Source organism: Photinus pyralis, unplaced genomic scaffold (assembly GCF_008802855.1).
Source record: "Photinus pyralis isolate 1611_PpyrPB1 unplaced genomic scaffold, Ppyr1.3 Ppyr1.4_LG7, whole genome shotgun sequence".
Lineage (NCBI taxonomy): Eukaryota > Metazoa > Arthropoda > Insecta > Coleoptera > Lampyridae > Photinus > Photinus pyralis.
The window spans coordinates 38049858-38062056 of record NW_022170738.1 but is presented as its reverse complement, the minus strand read 5'-3'; the positions used below and the strand labels follow the sequence as shown (position 1 = coordinate 38062056).

General features: G+C 36.0%; 1 protein-coding gene across 1 annotated transcript in view; it reads right to left on the bottom strand.

Annotated features, from left to right (window-relative positions):
• The window catches only part of LOC116175819 (sex peptide receptor-like), an 89791-nt gene extending 88502 nt beyond the window's left edge, over window positions 1-1289 (bottom strand). The window contains exon 1 of the mRNA XM_031494128.1: window positions 90-1289. Coding sequence (XP_031349988.1) covers window positions 90-1107 — 1018 coding nt within the window. The 5' untranslated portion in view covers window positions 1108-1289. The remainder of the gene's footprint in view (window positions 1-89) is intronic.
• Between the last annotated feature and the right edge of the window lie 10910 nt (window positions 1290-12199).

Here is a 12199-nt window from a genome sequence, read left to right as displayed (position 1 = left end):
CACTACCCGGTTTAGCATGAATACTGAAACTTATCTTCGTAGTAATTGGTGGGCCCACAAGCTAATAATTTAAATACGAAAGCTCTCACCTAGTGGATTGTAGCATTGCCTTTCAAATTTGGACCCGATGGAGACGCTGAGAAGTCCGAGGATTGCCTGCGGAAATTCGGTGATGAGGAATAGAAATAAAACCGCTAACAGCATTCTTGTGGTCCGATCGGTCTGTTGCTCCTTGTTGTGCCGTAAGGTTTTCGGGACGTTCACTTCTGCCGTTAATTTTAGATTCATCGCGTTCTGACCTAGTAAATTTCTCCTTCTCCGTTTCGTTTCTAGTAACGCGGAGATAATTCGCTGGGAAAGTATGGTGAGGAGAATGCAAGGGACCAGTTTAATTACTACTCCGTAAACCCAAAAGCTGATCTCTTTGAAGTGGCCGTAGTCCAACACGTAAAGGGTGGCGTTGTGTTTCTCCCCCGCGTACGTTGGCAGTTCATTTTGTTGTATTATTCTTCCAAGTTCGCTGACTGATTTTACTTGCTCGGTGATTTTTAGGGACACGAATAGGGGCAAGCACACTAGTGGACACAGTAAGTAGGTGAGGATGATGGTGACTTTAGTTCGATATGCATTGCACCATTCCCGATTACTTTGGGAACTTGAGATTATTATGTATCGCCAAATCGCTAGCACTACCGTTAAGCAAATTGAGATAAAATGGCAAACTTGTGCAAAGAGAGCGTGAAAGGCCATAAAGATGGCCCAACCGTACGAAAAGTAGCTTGCTGTGTACCTCGCGTTTGGATCGAAGTACACGTGGCAAGAAAACGGAATGTACTCGAGCATTACCAGTAAATCTGCAACCGCTAAACCTGTCAAAATGGCATTCGTCGGAGATCTCATTTCCCTCCTGCTGAGTACGCAAATATTCAGAATGTTCGCGATTGACCCAAACACGCACACTAATATGCTTAAATAGCCATGTACACTTCTGTAACTCACGGAGAAAGTTACAAGATCGCAGTAAGTTGTGTTATCATCCAACAAACTTTTGTTGGCGATGTTTTGGGTCTCCTCGTAGAGGAGTGTTGCATTTTCTGAGACGTTCATTTCGAAACTCGCACGTTATTTTTAAGAAGTTCGCTCATCTCAAACTTTCGGTCACATGCACTTTGCGAACAAAAAGTCAAAAAGTAAGAGGAAGCGGGCCATTAGAGAAAGAGCCTTTGACATTGGCTGGCGTACGTAAATCCGGCGCATCAGATGAGACCGCCGACGACGTTACCTACACAAGCGCCAACACCGAGCTGAGCGTCGAGACGACACAGTAACCGTGACTTCCACAATTTATCTTTGGCGCATGCGACCCAAAATATGCATTGCACTGCTCTCAAGTTGAAAAAAAAAACAACGTAGTAATTGAATTTTTAAAAATACTGCCGCCCACATTTAGCAGCGGGCTTCTGTCGCATTAACTTATTACTCCATAAAGCAATTTTACGGCATCCGCCGATCTGATTATCTCATCGTTTTCCACTTCTTTGGCCTCGAAGATTTTTCTGTCGAGCTTTCGCAGCTTTGAAAGGTCATCGAATCGGAAATTCGCACCTGGGAAATCAATCAGTATTATTTTCACCATTGAATAACGAATTGCAGCAGGGTTGGTTGATTACGGTTGTTGAAACTTTAGAGCAGTGGTTCTCAAAGTGGGTGCCGTGGCACCTTGGGGTGCCGCAAGCACTTCATATGGGTGCCGCGAAATTTTTAAATATTTACTTAATAAGCTTAAAATTACATAAATTAAAAAAGGAATTAAAATAATTGTAAAAAATGAATACACGTTTTTTTATTACAATTCTGTTTTTTAGTTTCTATTTTATTTATTTCTATGATTCATAATTTATTAATCAATCATATGCTGGTATTGCATTACATCAGACTTTCTCAATCTTATAACTTATATTTGGGATGCATATAGGGTGGTATGGGGAATCGAAAACGTCCTATTTTGGTGTTGATCCGTAACCATCTTCAAGGTTGTTGAGGGTGTCAAAATTTTAAAAGTCATAACGGCTTGAAAAATTTTTTTTAAATTTTGTTCACATACACTGGCCAAAATGGCTTCTTAAAAACCCTACAAAAAAGTTCATTACAATTTTTTTGTGAGTTCCTTTGTTTTTGAGAAGTTTTGAATTGAAAAGTTAAACTATTTATTTTACTTCTCTAAATTTCATTTTTCTCTAAAAGTAAGCATCAGAGTGAAAAATGTCAATTATAAAAAAGATATGTCTTGATGAGGTCTACAAAAAAAGCTTCTACACTTTCGTCGGGTTCAAAATAAAGGCGCTAAAGGGCATTTTCTAAATGTTATACTATGGCCAAAGATAATTGCAACGACTATTAAAGGTAGTCGGAAAGTCAAGTCAGGAGTTTACCTGACAACTAGCTTTTGTGTTTAGAAATTTTTTATACACTTATAATGCAAAAGTTTCAGCTTGATAGTATGTACTATTTTCGAGATGCGATAAGGGGGTGATGATTATCTAACCCATTAAATGGCAGAGCGAGTTTCTTTTACAGTTTTTCTTTCTATTTAATGGGTGAATTTTGCTGAAAATTTCAACTTGTTTGTGTGTACGGTCATTGACAAATGTAATGATCGCCTAATAGGTAAACTCTGCAGCATAAGCAATCAACAAGCCTATCACATCGGACTCCGTCGGTTTTTTAATTTGTTAGTTCGCATTTCCAAGTTGCACAATATATCCAAATGTTGGTTCGGTATGCTGCAGGATTTACCTATTCGGCGATCATTACTTTTGTCAATGACAGTGTACAGTTTACGAGGAAGAATAAAGGGGTTGTTTTTAGTTAATATTAAATATTATTAGACACATTTTCCAATAGATGTCAATTTCTTATTTTTGCCTCTATATCTTTTTTTTTTAATCTTTATTGCAAATTTACAATCTACTTCATTTTGAGTATTAAGTAAATGTGATATATGACTTTGACTTGGAAGGGGAAGTGTCCACTGACAATTCACCTTTTAGTTCACTATCACTTAGTGTTACGGGGGTAGGTCAGCAGGCCAGGTTTTGTTTAATCTTCTGATGGGTGGTCCATCCCTGTAGAGGATTTCTATGAGGACGTTTGGATTACCTGTAATTCGTTGTTGGTAAGCGGCAGAGACAGTGGTGATTACGTCCGTGACATATGGAATTTGGAGGTCTTGATGGAGTATGAAGTTGCTAACGTACCATGGAGCGTTAACGATTGGTCGGAGTGTTTTGTTTTGGAACGCTTGGATTGGTTTTAAACGAGTGGGTTTGGCACAGCCCCAAAGCTGGATACCGTAAGACCAGATGGGTTTCACCATGGTTTTGTACAGCAGGAGTTTATTTCTGAGAGAATGTTTAGATTTACGTCCCATGAGCCAGTACATTTGTTTGATTTTGTGATCCAACTGCTTCCTTTTCGTTTGGATGTGTTTCTGCCACGTCAGTCGTTGGTCTAAATGGAGTCCTAAGTATTTTACTACAGTGTTTACAGGTATGGGAGAACCGTTGATTGATACGGCCGGACAGATTTCTCTGCGTTGGGTAAAAGTGACTTGAACTGATTTGGCTTGATTAATCTTGATTCGCCATTTGGAATACCATTCACTGAGCATGTCGAGTTGGGATTGCATGTTTACGGAGGAGGTAACCGGATCGTGGTCAGAGGAGAGAATAGCAACGTCATCCGCAAATGCCGCAACGGTTATGTTATGCAAGACGGGTAGGTCGGCAGTATATAATAGGTAAAGGAGCGGGCCGAGCACACTTCCCTGAGGGACCCCAGAATGTATAGGATAGTGGGGAGAAACAGAGCCATTGAGTTTAACAGAGAAGTTCCTATCAGTGAGGTAAGATTTCAGGAGAAGGTAATAGTTGCTACTAACCACATTTTTGAGCTTGTAGAGAAGACCTATGTGCCAAACTTTATCAAATGCTTGAGAGACATCCAAAAAGACCCCATTGCAGTATAGTTTTTCTTCTAAACTCTTGGAGATCTGATTCACTATGCGGTGGACTTGGTGGAGTGTTGACATACTTTCTCGAAAACTGATAATCAGGCAGTAAGGTTGTTAGGTCTTGGTCTGATTGAATTCGTTTAAGTATTAGTTTCTCAATTAGCTTAGACGGGATAGGAAGCAGGCTAATAGGTCTGAATGAAGATGTTTCATGTGGAGGTTTACCGGGTTTGTGCACCATGATGATTTCAGCGTGTTTCCATGCAGTAGGAAAGTAGCAGAGGCTTAGTATTCGATTGAAGATAGTCGTTAGGAGGACAAGAGCTTTGTGTGGCAGCTTTTTTAAGATTTGGCTCGTATCCCGGGGCTTTATGGTGTTTTAGTTTCGATAGGATTACTCGTAAAGGCTATTTTGTTTAATTATCTTAACCCGAATTATGAAAAGGGGATTAGAATTTTGGTATGTGTAGAGTATACAAAAAGCATTTCCAGCGTGTTTAAATTTCAAATACGTTCGGCCATTTCGTAAAATTGTGAGTTTTACTCCCTATGAGAAGATTGATTGGAATCGGATTTTCTGGGTAAATGAGTATTCAAATAGAAATAAATTTTATCCCTGCGAAAACCATAAGCCATACGGTAAGTTCGATTGAGCTAATCGGTGGAAATCGCATTTTGATTCATTTCGGGGTAATCATTTCAAATTTTGTAATTAACCATTACAATTGCTACTCCACTTTGGGGCTTAAAAGCCATTACAGGATTAATAACACCTACCCAACTCTCTAATAAGTTAAAGCATGCAGATCTAAATTTTGCATACGAATAAACTAAACTAAGCGGTATTTGTGTAGGTGACTTATAACATGGAAAATTCTGAATACTTACATGCAAAATTTTATTGTAAATCTAAAATTGAATCCTTTACAATTCAACAGGTTGTAAACAAATTGTAATTTATTCATGTAAACTAACAATCCTGATTTTAATAAAAATTACGGAAATCGTATTTCATCTCAAAAGCTGTCTGAAAAAATGTAAAAATGAGGGAAATTGTTTTTTTACTAAATCTTTTGTGTTTGGTAACAGTACAATCCAATTATGCCCTTGTATGAAAAGCTGGTGACTGAAATTGCGCATAAGGACCCGTTTCAGCTGAAACATTTCGAATTATGTAAATATGTATTGTTTCAGTGGTTTTAGTTTTTATCCCCTTTCTTTTTGTCCTGGCTTTAATGTGATACGCTTTTTAGGTTCATTAAACGAAAAAATCGTCCACAACGCGTTATGGTGTTTTTAGACAATACATATACCGCGCCACTTATATGAGGGGACATATGAGAGACAAGAAATTTAATGCAAAAACGGAATTTATTTTTCCTCATATGCACTATCAATGAGAAGTAGTTGCGCCACGGACAGGCAGACGGACATAGAAAATGGCAGCGATAGTGTAAATTAATAATGTACAATATGGAATTTTAAAATTTAGGCAAAGAATTAGAGCCAAGAGCTTCCAGGAACCCCCTGATGCTTGAGATTTTCTCCTCTCTGGCTTTTAAGAGTTTTGGTGGGCCTTTGAGAGCCTTTAAGAATCCTTAATAGACATTTAGTATTTATAAGAGCCTGTAAGATCATAGATGGAACTTTATGAGTCCCTTGTAGCGATGGAAGTGGGACATTGTGCTTCTTATAGTAGAGAATCAGAACCCATGAAATGTATGTTAAAATATAAGTCGCAAGTGGGTTGGATGAAAAATTCCTGGCCAAATCTGGAGACTCTAAATACCTTTACCTTTGTTTCTAAATGTTTAATGACTTTCATTAAAAGCGCAAAGCGTCACATAGAAATCCACCCCCAATGTGTTTATAAATCGAATACGGCAAAACGCGGGTAGTTATCACTTTCTAGTTAGTGCAGAAAAATACTGCTATACACAGAGCTGGACAGCATTCGATTTTGTAAACACTTTTTAGTATTTAAATCCTTTAAAGTATTCAAATACTTTGTAATTAAATAGGTACTTTTATGGAAGCAGTATTTGTATTTGTAACTCAAATACTTTCACAAATATTTAGTATTCGAATACTTCGCATAGTATTTGAATACTTAACCTTCCTTTTTTACCAAAAATCGACTACACCAAAATTTCTCGGGAAAACACTTGTTCTTATTAATTTTGGGGCGTAGAATCCAAAACAATTCGTCCTTTTTCGATTAGACTTCTCAATCAAAAGTTATAGACTATAGCGCGTTCGCACCTCCAAATTCAGTATGGTGCTTATGGACATACAGTACATGCTTGCCAAGCGTGACAATAACAGCACAAGGAGATTATGTTTTGTTTTAATACTTCAATTTAATCATATGTCAATTTGACATCAATGCGGTTAGAAACAAGGATAGTATTATCGAAGAATGACGCAAACTAGTAAGAGAGGCAATTAGTCCATAAGACCCCATACTGAATCTGGAGGTGCGAACGCGCTATAGAAACCAATTTCGAAAGAAAATTCAAAGGGCTGTAACTTTTGAACTAGTAGCCCACTCTTGGAACTGTTTGAAATTATGGATTCTACAGGCCCCATTCTATAAGAAAATTTTTTTCCGGGTCGATCTGAGACAATTTTTTCTTCGGGCCTCAAAAAAAGGCAGTGTACAACCTTCCTTTTTTACCAAAAATCGACTGCACCAAAATTTCTCGGGAAAACACTTTTTCTTATTAATTTTGGTGCGTAGAATCCCAAACAAATCGTACTTTTTCGATCAGACTTCTCAATAAAAAGTTATAGACTAGAAACCAATGTCGGAAAAAAATTCAAAGAGCTGTAACTTTTGAACTAGTAGTCCAATCTTGGAACTGTTTGAAATTATGGATTCTACAGGCCACATTTTATAAGAATTTTTTTTCCGGGTCGATATGAGACAATTTTTTCTTCGGGCCTCAAAAAAAGGCAGTGTATAACCTTCCTTTTTTTTCCAACAATCGACTGCACCAAAATTTCTCGGGAAAACACTTTTTCTTATTAATTTTGGTGCGTAGAATCCAAAACAATTCGTACTTTTTCGTTCAGACTTCTCAATCAAAAGTTATGGACTAGAAACCAATGTCGAAAAAAAATTCAAAGGGCTGTAACTTTTGAACTAGTAGTCCAATCTTGGAACTGTTTGAAATTATGGATTCTACTGGCCACATTCTATAAGAAAATTTTTTTTCCGGGTCGATCTGAGACAATTTTTTCTTCGGGCCTCAAAAAATGGCAGTGTATAACCTTCCATTTTTACCAAAAATCGACTGCACCAAAATTTCTCGGGAAAACACTTTTTCTTATTAATTTTTGTGCGTAGAATCCAAAACAATTCGTACTTTTTCGATCAGACTTCTCAATCAAAAGTTATAGACTAGAAACCAATTTCGAAAGAAAAATCAAAGGGCTGTAACTTTTGAACTAGTAGCCCAATCTTGGAACTGTTTGAAATTATGGATTCTACAGGCCACATTCTATTAGAAAATTTTTTTTCCGGATCGATCTGAGACAATTTTTTTTTCGGGGCTCAAAAAAAGGCAGTGTATAACCTTCCTTTTTTACCAAAAATCGACTGCACCAAAAATTCTCGGGAAAACACTTTTTCTTATTAATTTTGGTGCGTAGAATCCAAAACAATTCGTACTTTTTCGATTAGACCTCTCAATATAAAGTTATGGACAAAAAACAAATTTCGAAAAAAAATTCAAAGGGCTGTAACTTCTAGTAGCCCAATCTTCAAACTGTTTTAAATTATGGATTCTACGGGCCAAATTCTATAAGAAAATGTTTTTTCCCGGTCGATCTCAGACATTTTTTTTCCGGCCTCAAAAAAAGGCAGTACTTTTAAGTTATTCAAATATTTGAGAACAATTTAGAAATGTTTAGGGAAAGTTTCCATTGTCACAAAATGAAATATAAAAATCCGATACAACTGAATACCGAACGATCCTGGAGTGAAACTTTTTGACTCGATAGTCTACGTAACTTAAAAACAATAGGGACCTTTCTTATATCCTTAAGACCATTGTGTACCAATTTTCAAAGCGATCGCACGTTTCTAAACAAAGTATCATGCACACGGACAAACGGATGGTCAAAAATGGATCTGTTCCAAAATCGCTAGGATTAATTTCAGAAAGGCGTACGTATCATGTGCACGACGTACGATCGCTTAGAAAACTGGTACACGTATTCTTAAGGATATAACTGGTATAAGAAAGGTCCTGGTAGGTACCTCCTGTATAATAATAATATTACGCTTTTCTCCCCTTAAATTTTTATATAACAATAGAAATATAAAAAAAGCTCACCCCATACAAAGTATAACTTGATTTTTTAAGTAGTATTAAGCCTTTTATCTAGTATACTATTTTAAATTTTTAATGTATTTGAGTGACAAGTAATTTGAATACTTTTTACTGTATTCCAATACCTTTCAAAGTAAGATAATGAAATACTTTTCAAAGTATTCGAATACTTTTTATAGTATTCGAATACCTTTGATAGTATTAGAATACTTTTGAAAGTATTCGAATACTACTAAGTATTTGAATACTTATTTTTTTAAGTATTTGAATACTTTTCAATGTATCTGTATCTAGTATTCGCTTGTGCTGGACGTAAAAGTATTTAGTATTCAAATACTTTTTGAAAGTATTCTGCCCAGCTCTGGCTATACATATCCAATAACAAATGCAAAAATAATAAGCGCATTCAATAGAAAACTGTTGTTCACACTCGACCTAAAAGTTCAATTTTGATTTTCGCAGGCTTCACAATTTGGAACGAAAATGTGCTGGGTGCAATAATTAAAATTCGTTATTGACACCAATAATAATCCATCTTCAATTCCCAACCTTGTGTTTGTTTTATTTGTTTTACTCAGCCTATGTTACCTTTGAAAGAAGAAAATAGCCATCATTCCGGCGCACTTTGGGGTAAGTACCTACAATGGTTATTATTCAATTACTTAGTGCGATCAAATTTAATACAGTCCTTTGGATACTAACATGGCACACGGTTTTACATGAAATTTTATACGTAAAAAAAATGGCAGTCGTTAGATCTCACACAATTTAACAAATTATTCTTTATCAAACACCGCCTCAAAATGTTGAGTTTTAGGGAATAAAACAGCCCGAATCGCCTTAGTTATCATTGGATAACTTTTCATACTGAATTGTATATTTATTTTTTCGCGTCGTTTCCAGAAATTTACCTAACAGTTGCGTAGACGTTTCTCATTAGCCTCCATAACAAGGGAGCTGAAACTTTCAAAATGTAACAAACTTGCAAACTGTATAAGCTGTAAATTCGGTATAGGAAAAAGTATTGAGTTTTCTATTTAAAAAAAGTTATTTCAAATATGTTCGAAGTTTCTTGTCGCAAAAGAGATCCGAACGACCCCTGGAATATATGAACAAGAAATTTGGGTATTAAATGAAATGTAAAGCTAAAACGGATGATCAAAGGGAAAAAAATGTCACCGAAGATACGGACGAATTTTTCTGACATGATTTTATTAATGGCTATTCTTGTAACTAATTTTAAAATGAGCAGAACTCGACTCGGAGAGCTGTCACTAACCCTTTGTTCAACAAATTTACATTTAAAATGAAAATTACGAGCAGATTGCCAACAGACCATTTACAGTAAGCGTTAGACAAAACGTCATTTCAAATTAATAAGAACGTATATTAAATTTTATATCAAATCTATAAGAAATAGTAGAACATACCGAGCTGGGAAGTGTTTCATTACCTTCGCCAAGGGCTTTAAGGTGAGGTATAAACGCGAGGCGTTGATTATGAACCCAAAAAGGAAATTTAAAAAATATCTCGACTTGAAAACTGTAAGAGTAAAAAACTGAATAACGAGGATGAAGTCATGACGATATTAACGTTGGTAACCACCTTAACAAGTTAATTGACGGGTCCACATGGAACGATGAAGAATATGCTGTGCGTCAGGATAACTTTTCGCGACGGAATACTACATTTCAGGGTACTTATCCTACATTTGAAGAGGAATTCAATTTAGCAGAAAGATGTAAAAGTGTAATTTTCAAATATTCTTGATAGAATGCTCAAATGTTTCTTGGTATCCTTAAATTGTACACAGATCTTTTTCCAAGAACCTTCTGAGACACTCGCTAAAGATTCTGCAAAGGCTCCCCTTACATATTCTGTCCAAAAACGATATTTTAGTCATCCCCCTTTGTAGGTTTTTGCGGATCTCAGGACATATCTCTGTTAAAAACCTCTGCAAAATCAATTTTTTACTAAATATTTATTGATTTTTGAAGTATATCTTTTTAGGGTTATAGGTTTATAGCTTGTCCAGAGATCCATATTTAATATTTTTCGCAGATTTTTGACATTCTTCAGAAATCCGGTAGAGACTTCTACATCTACTTTTAAATTATTGATAATTTAGAAGATTATAAAAGGGCGGGTCCTAGGAAAATCCTCATTGGCTTTTAAGTTTGAAGGGGTGTCTTTATTGTAGTACATGAAGTACCTATCTTTATTTCTTTTAGCGATTGTGTTTAAAAGGCCCACAAATAACCTTCTAATCGCATTTTAAAATTAGGAAATTTTTAATGAAATTCGACTCTACTTATAAACTTCAAAAGCATTTGGAGGGGTCTCGCTCATGTAGTTTTGTCGTTTCTCTGATCGATTATGTTTAAAGGGTGTCACCTTTATCGTACATGAAATATTTTTGTTTACTTGATAGATTATGTGTAAAGAGTCTATAAAGGCATTGAAATAAAAGTAACGTTCTGCTCACTCACAAACGTGTCATCCCTTCGCATTTTAAAATTATGAAATATTTAACGCGGAAACGCTGTCTTACTTATATTTTCACGTCTATTTTGACAGGTCTCGTACATGAAACATTTTTATTTCTGTGATGTTTGTTCTCTGTGTCAGTCATAAGAGTATCACCTCTCGCATTTTAGGGCAATTGGGTTAATTATAACCTTCAAAGCACTTGGAGAGGGTTTCACTCTTGTAGTAGGTACATGAAATATGTATGTTCCTTTGAGGGATTGTAGTTAAAGGGTCTACAAGTAACCCTCCAGTAACGTACGAAAGTGTCACCCCTTCGCATCTTAAAATAACCAATATTTAAGGAAATTCCGTCTTATAATTTTCAACCCTATTTAGAGTGGCGTCACAAATGCATTGTAACTTAAAAAAAGGCTTAAATTGCATTACCTATGTGAATTGAATTCTCTGTATAGAATATCTACCTAGTAAATTAAGCTTGAATCCTTAATTGCATTGAACATGAGAATTCAATTCCCTTTCTTTATCACATATAGGTATTGAGCATAATAGCCATTATACGAATTTTCCTTCCCTCAAAATTGGCATTCATTACTAAGATAACATACCAGGGCGGTGCAGGAGGGTTAGCTGTATCGTACCGGAGTGATCTATTTCCTAAAACAAGCTTTTCCAAGGAGAGATGAGATCCATTCGTAGCAGAAGATAACATTATCCAAGTCGATAACTGTAGATAAGTTATTTTAATTTTTGTTTGAATTGTAGAAATGAGTATTTTTAAGGAAATTGCACACTGATTCTGTTTTAATTTTTTCTGAAGGAAGCGACCCATGACAAAAGGATTAGACCAAGCAAGGAATTTGGATTATTTTGTCTCATTGATTGAGATTTGCAATTTGGAATAAGTCAAGTAAATGTCCGAAATTAACGTCAATTGACGTGTAATAAAGAAACTGAAGGAAGAAAACTTAAACTTAAAGAAGATGAATCGATACGTTAGTAGAAAGATAAGAAGATAAATAATATCGTAATCCAAGGGGCGCATCAGGACAAAAACGACGAAGTGCCAGAGGAAACGGAAAACAAAACACAAGAGATCCTGGAAAAACATTGGAGTAGAGGCCAACATGAAAAAGAATATAGGGGAAGTTAATAGAAATTTAAAAAAATGGAAATACACCATAAGGCAAGACCGATATACATGTAGTAAGAATAGGAAGAAATGAATAACATAGGAATTTTAGCATAAACAAGAGGTGAGTAGGAAAGGGGAAGGAAAAATAGGCTACGCTCTTCATTACGAAGGGCAAAACAAGCGAGACAGTAAAGGAATAAGTACTCTTTATGGTGGACCACAACATGG